We start from the raw sequence: 19,932 nt of genomic DNA on the forward strand, positions 1-19,932 counted from the left end.
ACCAAAAAGGAAGCTATAGATGAAGGCACAGACAGAAGGATAGAAACCGTAAAAGGGCAGTTTGCGAATTAAAGATTTATGCTAGACTTGATCGAAAGCCTTTAAGATGTCAAGTGCAATGGCAAAGCTTTTGCCAAAGTCCCGAAAGGAGGATGACCAGGAGTCCGAAAGATAGGTGAGAAGATCGCCAGTGGAGCATCCCTGATGGAACCCATACTGACGATCAGAAAGAAGGTTGTGATAGGAAAGATGCTTTAAAATTTTTCTGTTAAGAATAGGCTCAAAAACTTTTGAGACACAGGATGTTAAAGCAATTGGACGATAGTTAGAGGGTTGGGAATGATCACCCTTCTTGGGGACTGGCTGTATGAGCAAGAAGGTACAAGTTGAAAGACAAATGTGAAAGAATTTACCTATGCAGATTGTAAGCACAGAAGCACAGTTCCTGAGGACAACAGGAGGGACTCCATCAGGCCCATATGCCTTATTAGTATTGAGGCCAGTGATGGCAGAAAATACATCAGGTGAAGAAATTTTAATGTCACCCATGAGGAAGTCAGATGGGGGAAGTGAGGGAGGAACAGCACCGGAATCATCTAAGGTGGAATTGGAGGATAAAGTCTGATAGAAGACATCACCTTTATCAGTAGAACAAATAGCTACAGAGCCATCAGAGTAGAAAAGAGGAGGGAAGAATGATGAGGTAAAGTTGTTATAATGGTTTTTGGGAAGGTGCCAGAAGGAGTGGGAAGAATTCGAGTTGGAGAGTTGATAGCATTTAGTATGGATGAAATCATTTTTAGCAGTGCAAAGAACAGACTTAGCACGATTCCGGGCAAAAACATAAAAAAGATGTGATTCAGGGGTGAGCTGGCTCTGGTACCTTTTATAGGCCCTCTCCTTGTTGTGAACAGCATTAGAACAAGTGTGATTAAACCAAGGTTTTCTTGCATTAATCAAAGGATATGAGAAAGGAATGTATGCTTCCTTGCCCGAGAGAATAACTTTCGTAATGCGCAGCGCACACTCACATGGCTCACGACCATGGAAGCAATAATCGTTCCAGGGAAAATCTAAGAAGTACTGCTTGAGGGCCTCCCAATCTTCAATTCCAAAGTGACACAGACGACGTTTCTTTGGAGGGTCCGCAGGCAGTACCAGAGCAATAGGACAGGTTAAGGTAACAAAGTTATGATTGGAGGAGCCCAACGGAAAGAAAAGATTAACAGTGTAAGCAGAAGGATTAGTTGTAAAAAAAGAGGTCAAGTATACTGGTGCTCTCCAAGGCAGTCAGAGATATAGGTAGGGTGCTGTACAAGCTGCTCTAGGTCATTTAGGATAGAAAAGATGAAGGCTTCTTCACCAGGTGGATCAGTGAAAGGAGAGGAGAGGCAAAGGTGGTTGTGAACATTGAAATCTCCTAGAATGGAGATTTCAGAGAAAGGAGAACTGGATAGAATGTGTTCCGTCATAGAAGTAAGATAGACAAACAATTTTTTATAGTCAGTAGAACTCGGAGACAAGTAAACAGCGCAGATATATTTAGTCAGAGAATGACAGGAGAGCCGAAGCCAGACAGTAGAGATTTCATGTACTTTGCAAGACCTGGTGCCATGTAATAATTATCAGTGTAAAGGATATGGTTGCCACTGAAGTACCTGTCCATTAGTTTCTTGACCACAGAGCCAGAGAAACCATGGGGATCGTCCTTTGACAACACCAGATCACTCGCTGTATACACAATGAAATCAAGCATGTACCCAGCCTTGCAATCATACAATACAAAGAACTTTATTCCAAAATGATGTCTCTTTGATGGAATGTACTGAATGAAGGCAAGACGTCCCCTGAACAAAAGAAGCGACTCGTTGATAACGACCTTCTGAAATGGCCTGAAAAAAAGATCAACATTTTTCCTTCATCCTGCGGTCTATCGTTCGGATGTAGGCCCATATTTGTGGAAAAATGCAAGTACCTCAGGATATCAAGATATCGGTCACGTGGCATGTACTTACCAAATACAGACTCGTCTATGAACCAATAATCGTATATGTTATGTTTTCTAACATGAGGCATCAACATTGTCAATGCTAGCCAAACATACATTTCACTAACACTCATTGAAGTCCATTTCTTCATTTTCACACTCTCTCAGGTGTGAGGTCTCAGCCCAATTGCAGATGAAATCCCTGAAACTGTTCACTTCTTTCACAATGAACTCCATCACTGCTGTTTTGAAGAAAGCAAAGAAGAAGTCCACTGCAGAAGAAGCTCTGTTGCGGGGAAATTCTGGCTACACACCTGCGTTTGTGTCATCAAAAACAGGTACCTCACCCTGAAACCCATCCCTTCCTCCCACACAAAGGTTTCTAACTTACCTGTCCTCGGCTCCCCTCATGTCTGCTGTGCACGTGGCCTGCCCTGTGCCCTGCCATGGCCCCTAGCATGGCGGCATGGTGGCGATTCCGCCGACTCACCATTAGACGAGGCAGGCAATAATGCTGGTGACGGTGATCGTGGTGGTGATGGCATTGGCAAAAGGCGTCGGTGGACACGTGCCTGCCGGCTTGCATCTGCACGATCATAACCTGATGGGCCAGGTAGTGGTGATATGGCACGTGGTGAGGCAGGCCAGCATGGCGCGCCACATGTTGAGGCAGGCCGGCATGCTGAGGCACGTGGTGAGGCCTGTAGTGATGCAGGCTGGTGTGGTGAGACCTCTAGTGATGTAGGTCGGCATGGTGAGGCCCTTGGTGAGACCTGAAGTGATGCAGATCGGCTTGGTGAGGCACGTAGTAAAGCTGGTCGACATGGTGAGACACGTAATGAGGCAGGTCGGCTTGGTAGGGTATGTCGTGAGGCCTGTAGTGATGCAGGCCAGTGTGGTGAGGCCTGTAGTGATGCAGGCCAGCGTGGTGAGGCATGTGGTGAGGCCTGTAGTAATGCACGCCGGCATGGTGAGGCAGGTCAGCATAGTGAGGCAGGTCGGCATGGTGAGGCACGTGGTGAGGCCTGTAGTGATGCACGCCGGCATGCTGAGGCAAGTGGTGATGAATAAAGTGATGCATGCCATGTGGGTGAAGGTGGTGATGGTTTATGGGTGGAAATTTCCACCCTAGGCCGTTCTCGTGCCCAGCAGCTCGGCCTGCGGCATTTTCTCCTCCCACCAGCCTTCTCGCTTCCTTTGCTCTCTATCTCCCCCACCACTTTCTCCACTGCACGTATATCACCCTCTGCAGGATCATCAACTCCATCTGATCCTTCATTATCAGAAAAGGCTGATGACTCTGCAGATGGGAAATATCGTCGCACAGTGGGAGAATTCATGGTGACTCTCCTCCTCTGATGCATATTTTTCCATGCTCAACATCACTAGATCTGCTTCCTCAGAGGAGGAGTCACTTTCTCCAATCAGTCGACAATAATGGTATATCTAACTCCCTCCCTACCGCACTATCACTTAAGCCTTTCCTCTGAGGGCCTTTGGACTTCATTGGTGTTGAAGTCAGCCGAGGGTCCGGACACAGGAATATGGATTTATGTAGGTCTATCCATCACGGAGGTAGGCAGGCAACTGGAGTATGACTGGGATGTGTGCAGTAGGGTTGCCAGCGGGTGCAGGTGGTGAAAATAATCAGCTGAATATTCAAACAATGGCGCAAATTACTATCATGTATACATGTTACCTGGACGGGATGGGTTTTCCTCTGCTGTTAACCAGGGACGACTATTTTAAAAGGTAAAGAGCGCAACCACTTTGGGGGAATATATTTCCCACAGTTTTGGGGCCAGGCGAAAAATGATATGCTGTATCATGTAATGTGACCCTTAGCCAGGAGTTCTCTCCATAGGTCTCGAGAACCCTGTGCTGTGCCCCTTCTAGGTTGCACATCTTGATCCATTTGGTCTCCACCATCCACTGTCTCTGAGGTAGCCGTTAACTCAAGGGGTACCAGTTTACTATAGTTTTTATATCAGTGTATCTTCTACATTTTATTTTTACGAGTCACAGCACCCCTTCTGAGTCTGAGTGCATGGAGATCACTTTAGTTAATGGCCACTGGGATCTTGGTTGTTCTGTTTTTACTAAGAGCACATCTATGTTTATAACAGACTTGTTGCTGGCAGCCTGAGCCCCATAAAATCTTTCTCTTAGGCTCAAAAGATATTCTTTCCTCCAATGTCTATTGAAGGTGTCCAGTGCCTTTTTCAGACGTTGATATCCCTCCCGCAGTTGCCCTAAGTCATTATTTTCTATGGTAAGATCATCTACTTCCTCCTGGATATCCACACAAGGCATCGGATGGAGCTTTCTGCCATATAACATATGAGCCAGTGTCAATGCCTCAATCAAAATGCTTGCATCATCTAGATAGGTTAAAGGTCTGTCACTAATCCTAGCTTCAGTTTCAGTTATCACTGTTCTTAACTCCTCTCTAGTGATCTTAGTTCTGTGTAATGTTTTCTTTCAGCAGATCTTCACAATACCAATCATTCTTTTGGTAAATCCATTTTGCCCTGGTGCTCTTGGAGCTATGAACTGCCAGATACAATTTCAGATTCCCAGCACCGACTTAACCTTTGGGTCCTTCAATATATTTAAAAGTAGAGGTGCTGCTTCAATGAAATTGGTTCCAGTGTTGCTTATTAATTTATTAGGACAAGAGGGTGTAGAAGCTGCAGTTAAGGAGAAAAGAAGGCTTTTCTGGGAATGGAAGAAGGGTGGTAGCAAGGAGGAATATTTGCCTGCAAAGCGTAGGGCTAGAAGTGAGGTATACAGGGCGAAGTCTGAGTCACAGAGACTTTTACTTGATAACCCAAATCATGGGGAAAGGAAAAATATGATATTTAAGGTGGCAAATCAGATGAAGAGGGATAATCGGGATATTATAGGTGAGCAGTGTCTCAAGAATGATGAAGGAAGGGTAGTGGTGAACAATGAGGATATTGAAGATGCATGGAGAGAGCATTACAGCCGGTTGCTGAATGAGGAGTCTGACTGGGACATGGAAGGTTTGGAGCCAGCAGATCCAGTGTTTGGCCCTTGGCCTTTGATTGATGCTGCTACTGTGAGTGAGGCAATAAGGCAGGATGAAGGTGGGGAAGGCAGCAGGTGTCTGGGTTGACTGCCGAAATGTTGAAGGCCTCAGGAGATATAGGGGTGAGGTTAGTCACTGACATGATAAATATGATTATTTATGAGTGTGTTGTCCCAGATGATTGGCTGAAGAGCGTAATTGTAAATGTGTATAAAGGGAAGGGTGATGCCCTGGAAAGAGGAAATAATAGGGGTATAAAGCTTTTAGATCGGATAATTAAGGTACTGGAGAGAGTAATAGAAGGTATGATTAGAGAAAGTGTGAATTTATGAGATGCAGTTTGGGTTAATGCCAGGTAGGGGGATCACTGATGCTACATTCATTGTTCGAGAGCTTCAGGAACAAAATATTGGTAAGAAAAGGGATCTGTATTTTGTTTTAGTTGATTTGGAGAAGGCCTTTGACAGAGTCCCTAGAGAAGTGGTGAAGTGGGCAATGAGAAAGCTTGGCTTGGAGGAGTGGCTGGTTAGGGTGGTTATGGCTACGTATGTGGGTGATCACACCCAGGTAAGAGTGAATGGAGATTTGAGTGATGAGTTTTCTGTGAACGTTGGTGTGCATCAGGGGTCAGTTTTGATTCCCATGTTGTTTATCATGGTACTTGAAGCCCTCTCATGTGACTTCAGAAACAGACTCCCGTGGGAGATGTTTTATGCTGATGACTTGGTGTTGATTGCAGAGAACGAAAGGGAAGCGGAGGGAAAGTTTAGGAAGTGGAGAGATGCTATGGGGGCACAAGGACTTAAGGGTAAATGCAAATAAAACAAAAGTCATGAAATCTAGGGTTGGTGGCAATACTGTCAAAGACGTGGGAGAGTAGCCATGTGCAGTTTGCCACAACGGCGTGGGAAGTAATTCCACCTTGTCCGGTGTTTGTGATATATGGATGCACAAGAGATGTAATGGTATCAGAGGCAGACTGCGAGATAATGCTGATTTTATGTGTGCAGCATGTCGGGGAGAGCAGATGGAGATTGTCAGGCGTGAAAGGATTGAACTTGCTGGTGTATCTCTTGAGTGTGTGGAAGAGTTTTGTTATTTGGGAGACATGTTGTGTGCTGGAGGTGGGGCTGGAGTTAGCTCTGTGGCTAGGGTGAGAAGTGGTTGGAAGAAGTTCAAGCATCTCTTTCCTCTCCTGACATTGAGAGGACTCTCCCTACGTGCTAAGAGGTCTTTGTATGCAGCATATTAGGAGTGTAATGCTGTATGGTAGTGAGACCTGGGCAGTAGAGAAGCAGGATATTCGCAGGCTCAGACGTACAGAAATGACAATGATTAGGTGGATGTGTAGTGTGTCCTTGTGTCCAAGGTCTGGGGGGGCTGGGTTTACGATGGAAGAGTTGAGAGGTAGGATGGGACTGGAGTGTATTGGTGTTGTGATGAGGAGAGGTCGATTGAGATGGTTTGGGCATGTGGAGAGGATGAGGGATGATAATTGAGTGAGGAAGATGAGAAGTGTTAATACTGAGGGTGGGGTTATGAGGGGTAGACCGAGAAAGACATGGGACGAGGTCATTGGGTGTGACCTCAGGGTTTAGGGACTAATCAGGAAGGCTGCAATAGATCGTGCAGCATAGACAGCCGCCATTAGGTGACCAAAGCCGATGCATGCAAACATGTTGGAGCCTTTAAAAACGAAACGAAACGAAATGAAACGAAGACCTTCTAGCAGCAAATCTTCTAAATACGTTCGGGAATATTTCTGAACTCAAATCTTCTACCATTTCTAGATGGACTGCCCTTGTGTAGGCGCAAGTAAACAGACATATATACACCTTATGGGGAGTTCCCTCACCAGTAATAGTTATAGCCCGCTTGTAATCAACTACAGTTACCCTGAAGGGCCGACTTACATTTACCCTATCCCTTGGTAAGGCAGGTGGACCTGGATAGTCATATGGTCGTTATTCATCCCTCCTGTGTACCCTTAGGGATCCAATACCTTTCCTGGATTCGGACAAAAGTCTGAGGCACACCTCCGGGAAGAGTCAGATCATGGTTACAACTTCAACTGGTCTTTTATAATTATTAACTGTACAAAATAATTGACCTAAGGTAATAATATGGGATGTCTAGTTTGGAGAGGCAAATCACCCTTTATTATTCGGCCTCGGCATCTAATCAGACCCTTTCCGTCTAAGAACAAGCCTAAATCTCTTATCAGCTTATTCTTGTTCCCAGTGCCTTTGCCTAAAAGATCAAATATCTCTCCATAATAATTCTTTTGTATCCTTTTCAGCCAATATTCCATGGGATCAAACTTCTGATACCCCACTTTCTTATTAAAAAAATTTAACACCTAATTTAGTAGTACTAATAAGTTGTCTTACTGTTGAGAATCTGCTAATGTCAGTTTCTTCTGGCTCAGGTACTACAGGATCGAAGTTTACTACACCAACGTCAGCAACATTATACTGTTTCTGTTCTAGCCAATCTTTAGTGAGTAACCATTTAGGACCTTTAAACCCAGTCGAAGCTCTCGAGAGCAGATCAGCTGGGTTTTATTTTTTTATTTCTTTTTTATGTGTTTGACTCTGGGCATAGGGTTCAGAGCCAACTCCCAACCCCCAATAGTCCTCCTACATATCTCACACCTCAACATGTCACCACTTCGGCGTTAATACCCACATTGAATACATGCTAGGGCAGTCTCATACAGGACTTGTGAATTCGTATTAGTGGAGGTAATTTTATTTCATGTCGGTGGGTCTTCTGGTAGATCAGTAAAGTCTGCTTTTATGAAATTCAAATCCTTAAACTGTTCCCTGCCCCAGTGGGGATTTGAACCTGCATCCGGTAGAACTGCAGGCCACCTCTCTACCGATAGAGCTCTTTAATAGTCTTCACTACTGCGGACGAAAGGAATTTTGCTGTCTTCCTTCCTTATGCAGTAAAGACAAATCTCACTATCAGTCCATATAGATGTCCTAAAACTGAGTATCAAGGGTAGTGGTCAAATACCTGGCCAATTTAGTTCCTACTTCTACGGAAGCCAATTCCATTTGAGGTAGGGTTCTTCCTTTAATTGGCGCAACTCTGGCTTGGGACATAATAATTTTACTATCCTCTCCTGTTGCGCAATAGGCTACTGCTCCATAAGCCCTTTGTGAAACATCACAAAATATGTGGAAGTGCGACTTCTCATTACTGTTTATTTTCCTGGAAATACATGTGCTTGATGCGGTTTCAAACTCCTTTCTAAACTGTTCCCATTGTTCCATATATGTCTCACCTACAGTGATTCAGTGTCCCAATCTAACTTTTCTCGCCAAGCCTGCTGCACTAAACATTTGCCCCTAATAACTATACGACTAGCCAATCCCAATGGTTCAAATAACATGGAGACTTGACTTAACAAGGATCTCTTGGTGAGAGTGACATCAGAGAACTTAAATAGTTTCAAACTTATTTGATCAGCTCCTGTATCGCAGTTAAGACCCAACACGTTTTGAGTTTTGGAAATGTCAGAATTTGGATAGTCCTTTTGTATTTTATTCCTCAAAAGCGGTGAATTTGTATTCCAGCTCTGTAATGGCAAATTTGCCTTCCCACATATGGAACTGGCTACTTCATAAGCCTTCAATGTGTCCGACTCTGTATCAGCAACACCTTGCAAATTATCCATGTAAAAAGCCTGCCCTATTTCTGGGAATTTGGCATTTCCAAAATGATGCTTTAAAGTGTTGCAAAGTACAATAGGAAAAGGCTAGCACGAGAGCCAAAGAGCACCGATCGGAAACAGTAAGTTTTCAATGGACTATCCTCATTTTGAGGGTCTTGAGGCCAGAGGAATTTTGTAAATTTCCTAGTAATTTTGTAAATTTCCTATCTTCCACTCTCAATCCTATTCTGAGAAAAGCATTACTAATGTCTACTGTATAAGCATAAGGTGTCTCTCTAAATCTTAGTAATACAAAAGCACTCGTGGGCCCTTCGGGCCCCTCACACTTGCTTCTGCGGAGGGCTCTCACGTTTATGTGCTGTTCTACTGTAACGTTGTCACTTGGATTTTTATCAGCTAACCAACTGAACGTGTTATTTGCAGCTCCGGTAATGGAACCCAGTTTATTTTAGTTCTACCTCTGGACAAAAAATTCTACAGAGATCCTATGCCGGCCTCCCGGAGCAGCATTTTTGGTCAAAATGTGATTGCTTATTAAATATAGTAAAAGTTTTTCAATCGTGATGGGACCAAGTTTTGTTACATCAGTGAATTTTTTGTGATTTTTTTGCCAATTTTGGTGCGATTTGAATGTGTAGTTTCGGCTGCCCAAAATACACACACACACACACACACACACACGGCTAGTGCTATAGTATAGTCGATTCCATAACTTCTCTGTTAGTGTAGGTCCAGAGTATTGGCAATCATTCAAGGTAGCTGATCCTCTGGATGCATTACTACTACAATTGAAAACTATCCTTATGGGAGTAGTTACTGAATCCATGCTTACAGCATGATGTGACAAACAATGTCCTTCTTTGTGGTTAACAGGAAATTCTACCTCTTCTGTAAATTTATTCTGCAACTGATCTTTTATAATATTATCATATATGGTTAGATGTTCTGGTCTGACTCTCAACCTTCTTAGAAGAGAATTTAACTGAGACTTACCTGCTTGGTAATTTGTTGATAACTCCGAATGGTTAAGCTTCCATGATAATCCTACCCAATACTGTCCATCCATAAATTCCACTGACTGGTTATACAAATCCAGTTATTTTATCTTCAGGGGTTGGTTCTTCAGAATGTAGTCCTACGCTGTCTGGGTTCCATAATTTGTGTACAGGTTAAATTTTTACATCCAGCAAGTCATTTATATGAGTAAGTTCTAATTCTGCACCTAAACTAGCTACCATCAATGACTGTGTGGCGGTATCAAAGACTGAGTCTACTAGTTTGGGCTTTACTTTAGCCTGCTTTGGAAAAGGCAACTGACCCACAATAAGGTTGCCTCCTGGACTCTTGAACAACTGTACCTTATTCTTCTTGAAAGTCCTATGTAGGAATCTTTCACAGTAATTGGAACCAATTATCATTTTTATGGAACCCACAATATCTGATTCCACATTCCGTTTAGCCAACTTTATCCCTGAGCTATGTAGATGATCAGAGATTTCCTTCAGTCCCTTTATCGATATACTTGTCTTCATATTATCCAGTACAGCTGCTGTTATACGGCAAACTACACGCACAGGACACACCACACTACATGCACAGTACACACCACACTTCCTTTTCAAAATTAAAAAAATAAATAAATATGGCGTCGAATGACATAGCCTCGGAGTCCCCAGGGGGGGGGGGACCATAAATGCCCCCATCAACTGCCCCTCTGCCGGTGACGTCGCAAGATGCCTGGAACCACTGTCTGACTCTCTTCTTCATTTCTGCAACATATGTGGCCTTTCCTCTAACTCTCGCTCTGTTGAGCATCACCTCTCCTTCTCTAAACCTTACCTTTTTCTAACTGAGACTCAGCTGTCTGAGGCATCTGACAGCAGACCCTTTTATGTATCCTCCTACTTTCTCTATACCTATTTCAAAGCCAAAGGTGACTGTTGTGTATATATACGCAACAACATATCTTGCTCTCGTGTTCCTGAACTCGATTCTTCTGAATTTTCTATACTCTGGCTTCGGCTTTCCTGTCATTCTCTGACTAAATATATCTGTGCCCTTTACTTCTCCCCTAATTCTACTGACTATAAAAAATTCTTTGTCTATCTTACTTCTACGATGGAACACATTCTATCCATTTCTCCTTTCTCTTAAATCTCCATTCTAGGAGATTTCAATGTTCACCACCACCATTGGCTCTCCTCTCTTTTCATTGATCCACCTGGTGAACAAGCCTACACCATTTAAATCCTTAATGACCTAGAGCAGCTTGCACAGCACCCTACCCGTATCACTGACCACCTTGGAGAGAGCTCCAACATACTTGACCTCGTCCTTACAACTAATCCTTCTACTTACACTGTTAATCTTTTCTCTCCATTGGGCTCCTCCGATCACAACCTTATCACCTTAACCTGTCCTACCTCTCCGGTACGGCCTGCAGACCCTCCAAAGAAACATCGTCTGTGGCACTTTGGAGCTATAGATTGGGAGGCCCTCAGGCAGTACTTCTTTGATTTTCCCTGGAATGAGTATTGCTCCCATGGCCGTGAGCCATCTGAGTGTGCCATGCGCATTACGGAGGTTATTCTCTTGGGCATGGAAGCATACATTCCTTTCTCATATCCTTTGAATAATGCACGAAAGCCTTGGTTTAATCACACTTGTTCTAATGCTGTCCACAACAAGGAGAGGGCCTATAAAAGGTACCGGAGCCACCCCACCCCTGAATCACATCTTTCATACGTTTCTGCCCGGAATCGTGTTAAGTCTGTTCTTCGCTCTGCTAAAAATAATTTCATCTTTACTAAATGCTCTCAACTCTCTAACTCGAGTTCTTCCCGCTCCTTCTGGCACCTTGCCAAAAACCTTTCTAACAACTTTACCTCATCATTCGTCCCTCCTCTTTTCTACTCTGACGGCTCTGTAGCTATTTCTTCTACTGATAAAGCAGATCTCTTCACTCAGACTTTCTCCTCCAATTCCACCTTAGATGATTCCGGTGCTGTTCCTCCATCACTTCCCCCCTCTGACTTCCTCATGCCTGACATTAAAATTTCTTCAGCTGATGTATTTTCTGCCATCACAGGCCTCAATACTAATAAGGCATATGGGCCTGATGGAGACTCGCCTATTGTTCTCAAGAACTTTGCTTCTGTGCTTACACCCTGCCTAAGCAAACTCTTTCGCCTTTGTCTATCAACTTGTACCTTTCCTTCTTGCTGGAAGTTTGCTCTCATTCAGCCAGTCCCAAAGAAGAGTGACCATTCCCAACCCTCTAACTATCGTCCAATTGCTTTAACATCCTGAATCTCAAAAGTTTTCCAGTCTATTCCTAACAGATGAATTTTAAAGCATCTCTCCTATCACAACCTTCTTTCTGATCGTCAGTACGGGTTCCGTCAGGGACGATTCACAGGCGATCTTCTCACCTACCTTTCAGACTCCTGGTCATCCTCCTTTCGGGCCTTTGGTGAAAGCTTTGCCATTGCACTTGACATCTCAAAGGCTTTCGATCGAGTCTGGCATAAATCTTTAATTTCCAAACTGCCCTCTTACGGTTTCTATCCTTCTATCTGTGCCTTCATCTCTAACATCCTTTCTGGTCGTTCTATAGCCGCTATTGTAGACGGCCATCGTTATTCTCCTAGATCTATTAACAGTGGTGTTCCTTAGGGCTCTGTCCTATCACCAACTCTATTTCTTTTATTCATCATTGACCTTCTAAGCTGTACATCTAACCCTATCCACTCATACGCTGATGACTCCACCCTTCACCTTTCCATTCGATTCCCGGAACGTCCATCTCAGCAGTTACTTCAACAAACAAGGGATGAGGCTATGGCACACCTAATGTCTGACTTGGCTCGTATCTCTGACTGGGGTAAAAATAATCTGGTTGTTTTTAATGCATCAAAGACTCAGTTTTTGCATCTATCAACCCGACAAAATCTTCAACAGGTATACCCACTAATGTTTAATAATATTCAGCTTAATCCTGCATCATCTTTGAACATGCTTGGGGTTTCATTTACTCGGAACTTATCTTGGAAAAATCATATTACATCTCTTGTAAAATCTGCTTCCAAGAAATTGGGTGTGCTAAGCCAACTCCATTCCTTCTTTACCCCTGCACAATTGTTGTCTCTATACAGGGGTTTTATCCGCCCCTACGTGGAGAATAATTCTCATGTGTGTGGAGGCTCAATAGGGTGGAGTGAAAGGCTTTTCGCCTCATTAACTCTCCTCCTCTTATGACTCCCTTCAACCTCTGTCTCTTCGCCGCACTGTTGCATCTTTGTCTCTTTTCTATCGCTACTTCAATGGTCACTGCTACTCGAACTGTCTGCATGCATTCCTCCACTTCTACGACGGGCGCGTAGCACCCATCTATGTAGTAAACTCTCATCCCTTTTCTGGCCAACTCTCTAATGCAAGAGTTAACCGTTACTCCCAGTCCTTCATTTATGCAACAAGTCAGCTCTGGAACTGTCTCCCTCTGTCTGTATTTGCTGCTTCCTATGATCTCCAGTCTTTCAAACGCAGTGTGTCCAGGCATCTCGAAATGATTGGATCTTGAATTCGGCTCTCTCTTGCATTTTGTTTTTCTCTTGGAAGGAACAGTTTTGCGGGGTCTTTGCCTTTGGTTCCTTCTTCCTCACATTAAAAATATATATATATATATATATATATATATATATATATATATATATATATATATATATATATATATATATATATATATATATCTGCATAGTAGTATTACAGATCTAACTGCATCAAAAGACTGAGCTTCCTTAGTTGTTAAGAATCCTGTAATGGCTAGATTTACTTTGCCAATAATAGGTATCTTTAGTTTCTTCACAATGTCTGCAGAAATGAAGGTTTTCTGAGCCTCCATATCAAAAAGAGTACATGCTAATGGGTTTCTATTCTCAATCACTACCTTCACATCTGCTATTGGAACTGCAGCTGGCAATACTACTGGAGTAGTTCCCTTAGCAATTGTCATATTGACACTTGCAGTTTTAGGAACCTCATTTTTCATCCTTGGGCATAAAGCACTTTGAAGATGATCCCTTTTAGATTTGAAACAAAGATTTAGTTTAATTTTGCAGTCCACGGAAGTGTGTTCGGAATTTATGCATATTATACAACACCCCTATTCCTGAAGCTTTCCTACTCTCCCCACAAAATGACAAACCTATCTGTCCTTTACCATGGAAAGTTTAACTCCTTGTTTTCATCAGCTTGTCTATTTCTTGTCTTTAATGGTTTATCCTCATATTTTAAAGAGCTAAGGAAAGTACCTATCTCTTCTCTAGGCACATACTTAGCCTTCTCTGACTTAAATTTAGGTTGGTTAGTGTTTTTTTCTTTATTGCACCCTTCTGTTTAATTTCAGTAGGCTTTACTGTTCCTTGCAAATTTTACAGAGTTGCATTAAGCCTTCCTCAATCTTCTCACAGGAGAAATTATCCTTATGGTACGTACCATACAAGGCATCCTTGGTTCTTGGTAGAAGCTTTAAGGACATAATTTTTTAAAGCACCCAATCTGCTGCTTTAATATCTTCGTAAGTACCTAAAGCAAGTAAATTACAACTCATTGCAATTCTAAAATTTTGCAAGGAATCAGAATGATGTTTAGGTACGGGTTATTCAGTAAGAGCCTTCAGTAATTAGGTGGTGACCTGCTCCCTGTCTTCGTACTGTAATTCTGTCTAAGGATAGTCAATGCCTCCTCATAATTGTTTTCTCCCACAGTAATTCTTTTATCAACTTGTAAGGCGTCCCCTTGACCTGTCCTAACAGATATGTGAGTTTACTCACATTAGGGAGATCTGTTCTATCATGAACTATTTAAACTGATCCCCAAAGGATTTCCAATTTTGCTCCCCATCAAACTCCTGAAGTGTAATTTGTGGTAGTACAGCTTTACTTCGCTGTTCCACAACTTGTATTTCCGCGGCAGTCTCGGCCAATTTTGACACTTATAACCTCACTAATGTTAAATATTCCTCTAATTTACCTTCAAATTTTTTAGTCTCTGACTCTAGGAGATCTTTATCATCAGCTTTTACTATTGGTGCTTCTAAATTTACATAACCGTCTTCATACTTATTCCATCTGTCCTTTAGTATATTCAGGACACTATTTAATTTCTCCCTGGACAGAGGTGTTTCATCCAACGATTGTCTGCAATCATTTATGGCTCTCGTTACCCATCCTGCTTTACTACTAGATGATCTTATAACCCATATTCTCTGAGCTCAGAACTATTAACATCTTAGTATAACATAGGCCCACTCAAAGCTTGTACAGCATAGAACTGTTCTTTCTTCAATTCTATGTACTTTATACATTTCTGCAGGACCGCTTCTCTGCCATGATGATTCCAATGTATACCATCGGCTTTTAGAGTTGCTTGGAAAGGGTTTGCATTAAAATGGATAAAATCCTTCCCTTTCCTAATCCTCTACAGCTTCCTATTCACGGCCCTGCTAACTAATTTATAAGTACCATAGCAAACTGGTGAACCATATGGTAGGTTTCTAGGCTCAAGAAGGGTTATGGTACCGAGGATTTACAAGAACCTTCAATGGCTCCTAACACGGCTAGTATTTTTTCAACAATTTCATTAACTTCCACATCTTCATAAATATCATTTCCTCTCAGGAAAAGGATATTGCGGTCATGCTTCCAATCTAATACGGCATTAGCCTCTCATCATCAGAAAAGGAACTTGCCCTTCCACCTGGAGCTCTGTATGTACGTACTTCCATGTCATCCACTTCTGCATAATGTGGGAGTAGGCTGTGCCCAAAGAAACGGAACCTTAAAATAATTCAGTGCTTCAGCACACATCTGTTATCCTCACTCAGGTCACCAAAAACATGTTTAAAAAATTTTATATAAATACACTCCATTATCTGATGAGTGTAAGTCTAACACGACCTTAAGTACATTCACGTAAGTCTTTTAGGATGGTTAGGTGTAACTGATATTCCAACTCACCTAGTTATTATTCTCCTATCTCCTAGCTAATTCCCCACTGACTTAGCCAAATCGTAAAGGTTACTTAGCTAGAAAGAGTTGGATAACAGATGACGACGAGCCTGATGTTTAGGTCGGTTGCCTGAGCATCCAAGCGTCCTTAGGTGCGTATTTTACAGCATGCTAACTAAATGCGCTTTTGTAGCAGTGTGAGTGAACATGGCGAGCATCTTCTCCCTCATAGGATTGAAGAGGTGCCAACTATTTATTAATTACAATGCTAAATATGGTTAAATTACTTCATGATATATACAAGGTGAATCTCACTTATTTTAATCTTAGTTTAAATTAAACTAAAGGCAAATATTCCCTTTATCTATGTAAATATGTATTAAACTCTCATTCGTTTTTCACGTGAGGCATTTCATACTCACCACACAGGCAGTTAGGTCAATGGAAATTTCCAAAGTATTTACATGTATTTACAATATAGTTGTCCACAAGGGTTAAATGCAGTCGCATTAATTTATTAATAATAAGAATTATTGAAGAGAACGTAATCTCTGGGTTACAAAACAGCTGGAATCAGTCATTAACACTCTCCAGGTTTCCCTCTGCTTTTAACCAGGGACGGCTATTTTAAAAGGTAAAGAGCGCAACTGCTCTGGGGGAAAATATTTCCAACAGTCTTGGTGGTTCGTATTATTATAATTATATCATAAACCTATCAGAATTCCCCAAGACTATATAGGTGTGTGCTTACAGATATATATATATATATATATATATATATATATATATATATATATATATATATATATATATATATATATATAAAGGGTATTATCAGTCTCTTCCCTACCTTATTCTCTTAATACTGTGCACCACAAATGTCACTAAGATGCTCTTTAAGTAGTCAGTCCAGCCATCCTCCTTTCGCTTTCAGTGATACAGTGAACTGCACCATTTTTTTTTTTTTTTTTTTTTTTTTTTACCTTCTGTAATCATCTGGCAGTTTATGCATCAGATTCATTCCCATCACGTCATCCAATATACCACGATTCTTGGGAGAAAGACAAGATTATAAACGGCCAACCTTATAGCAATTTTTAAAAAATGATAGGTGATGGGGACATGTTCAGCACCATATTATCCCTTTAATTCATACCTTAGCATGTTACCTATCATTTTAATCGAGTTTATCGCTTGGATGAATCAGACTAACGGCACAAACCTCCAACCATGAAGACAAACCTTGTCATATGAGGCCTTAGTAATATAACGAATGAAATGATTACTAATTTTTGTCTGTTCTGTTATTCTGAATTTTGCTAAACAAGAGCAATTAACCCGCCCCATCCTGTTGACGTGAATTAACGTCCACACGCTTTGTCACTGCCAATCCTGTTGATGTACATAAACGCGCCTCAATTGCAAAGTCCATAATTTGCACAATTGTCAAAATCCGCACATGATTTTTGATTCGCCCACCCAGGCAAGCCTCCCCTAACTGCCACCAGGCGGGCAGCCTCCCAGACCCCTCATGACCCGCGCATGCCCTTGTCTTGGTCACTTACCTGTTAGCCCAGGTAAGGTCAGACATGGCACGTAGAGGTCTCTCTGACGAAATACAATCCGCCCTGGACGCCTTAACAGGTGATAGTGATTCTCCACTGGATGACGATGTGGAGGATAGGGATTATGTGCAGCCTGAGGAGGAAACAAGCAGCAGTGATGAGGAGGTCCCTTCGCCAAGGAAAATGCGGTATGTTACGTACCGTAAGGCGAGGGAAGGCCAGCCTGGACCCCATACACATGCACGGACCTCTCTCCAGCCCCTAGAGAGAGATTCAGATGAGGACGAGGACAAGGATGAGGACGAGGACGGCGGCATAGGACGTGATGTAACCTCGTGGTTGGGGAGGGAGAAAATTTCACCGCGAGGATCAGAAGGTGCGGCGAGAAAGCAAATCAGGTATGGTTCTTCTGTAATGTCTGGGGGAGGCGAAAGTGGTGTGGAGGGAGTGAGGGGTGAAAGGGAAAGTGGTGTGGCAGGAGTGAGGGGTGAAAGGGAAAGTGGTGTGGCGGGAGTGAGCAGTGAAAGAAAAAGTGGTGTGAGGGAGGCAGCACGAGCACGTGGTGTACGTGGACAGCGGGGGGGGGGCGAGGTGGAGCCGCTCCCTAGCATTTCTTTCATCCCACAATATTCCCTCACTTCCCACAGCCCCATGATGTGGGGAAAGGAAGGAAAGGGAAGGGAAAGGGGAAAGGAAAAGGGAGAGGGAAGAGAGGTGCCAGTGAGGAAGGGCGCTGCTCTCCACCTCCCCAACCTCCCGCACCACCCTCCCCTCCCCCACCACCCTCCCCTCCCCCACCACCCTCCCCTCCCCCACCACCCTCCCCTCCCCCACCACCCTCCCCTCCCCACCCTGACGAAGGCGACGATGGGGACGAGGCTGGAGACTGTAGTGTGTCGTGGAACTGGGAAGATGGGAGTAATTTCACTCCCATCATTCACCCTTTCACTGAGGAGTGCTGGTCTGGTTGCACGGCTCCAGGTATCCATGCGGGCTCCACTAGGGTGGATTTCTTCCACCTGTTCTTTGGGGAGGAGTTTGTGGGCCGCATAGTGGAGCAAACGAACCTATTTGCAAGCAGCCAGCCCCATGAAAGTGAACATCAAGGTACAACGAGCAGGCACTCCCAGCAATATGACTATCCCGTAACCCTAACTGAAATGTTCCTTTTTTTTGACCTGGTTCTCTTGATGGGTGTTGTACAGAAAAAAAATCAAATACCTGCGTACTATTCCACAGACCCAATGACCATCACATCTTTCTTTGGAAAGGTAATGGGTCGTAATCGATTCCAGCAGATTCTCAGCCGCCTCCACTTTTATGATGCAGACGACCCTGCTAATGCTAATAACACAGATAAAATGAGGAGAATTAGGCTTGTCTTTGATCACCTATGGGAAATGCTCCGCTCGTCATTTTATCCTTACAGAAACTTCGTCATAGACGAGAGTCTTGTGTTGTGGAGAGGCAATATTTCCTTTTGCAAGTACATACCCAGCAAGAGACACTGTTTCGGGTTCAAGATCTTTGTTATGTGTGACTGTAAGACTGGTTATTTATTTATTTATTTTTTATAATGAATGGAGGAAGGAAAAACAAAGGAAAAAAATAAGTCCATGTGCAAGACATAGTCTTGTACATGGGCACACAGACAGATATAACAGAAGATCGTAGTATTGGACTCTCAGGGGCCGTGGTGAAGACAATGATAGAGGAGTACCTTCATCGTGGTCATGTGTTGTACCTGGACAACTGGTACACTAGCCCTTTTCTCGCTTGGTTCCTCCACCAACACGACACCAGAGTCTGTGGTACAGTAAAGAGAAACAGTCGCCATATGGTCAAGGTAGGGAGGAAACTTGACAAGAACGAGATGGTTTTCTTCCAGGCAAATAACATCCTTGCCACCCTGTGGAATCACAGCAGCGAAGTTTGCCTCCTGTCAACTGTACACAACCCCCTGAAGCACCGCACAGACTCTGTTAATTACCGCAGCGAGAGGAGGCGCCACGTCTGGAAACCTGAGTCGGTACTGGACTACAATCTCAACATAAGGCAAGTGGATCAGTCTGACTCCATGATTTCCAGTGTGGACTGTGCCAGGACCACGATGAAGTGGTACAAAATGCTCTTTTTCCACTTGCTCGACATCACGGTCCTCAACACACACTACCTCCACGCCATGACAACGGGAATCTCCGAGACCTTTGAGGGGTTTATGAGGGAGCTCTCTCGTGAAATTATCGCCAGGTACGCACAGGACAGGCCCCCACACCACACCCCCATTGCTGCCCAGACTTCCCTATGCCTAGCAGGACGCCACTACCAGAGCACTATCCCTCCCCAACCAAACCATCCTAGACCCCTGCACTTCTGCCATGTATGCACACACTCAACAGTAAGACCAGCCACTCAGAGAAAAGACACAAGGTACGAGTGGCAGACTGCAATGTAGCATTGTGCCTTCATCCCTGTTTCAAAGAATATCACAACTACCTACACTACTGATACTGTGTGTGACAGTGATAATATGATGCTCACTGTAGAAGTAAGGCCTATACATACTGTATGCGATAATATGACGCTCAGTATAATGGTAAGGCCTGTATGTGATAAGAATTATATAAAGTTGAAACGTG

The 19,932-nt window shown here is 43.3% G+C and overlaps 1 protein-coding gene across 1 annotated transcript in view; it reads left to right on the forward strand.

Moving 5' to 3' along the window:
• The first annotated feature begins 2,738 nt into the window (after window positions 1-2,738).
• LOC145409341 (sodium-coupled monocarboxylate transporter 1-like) overlaps window positions 2,739-19,932 on the forward strand; it is a 150,041-nt gene continuing 132,847 nt past the window's right edge. The window contains exon 1 of the mRNA XM_080279812.1: window positions 2,739-2,813. Coding sequence (XP_080135938.1) covers window positions 2,739-2,813 — 75 coding nt within the window. The remainder of the gene's footprint in view (window positions 2,814-19,932) is intronic.

Source organism: Coenobita brevimanus, chromosome 80 (assembly GCF_032717465.1).
Source record: "Coenobita brevimanus isolate Jiangsu-jjx chromosome 80, ASM3271746v2, whole genome shotgun sequence".
In the NCBI taxonomy this organism is placed as follows: Eukaryota; Metazoa; Arthropoda; class Malacostraca; order Decapoda; family Coenobitidae; genus Coenobita; species Coenobita brevimanus.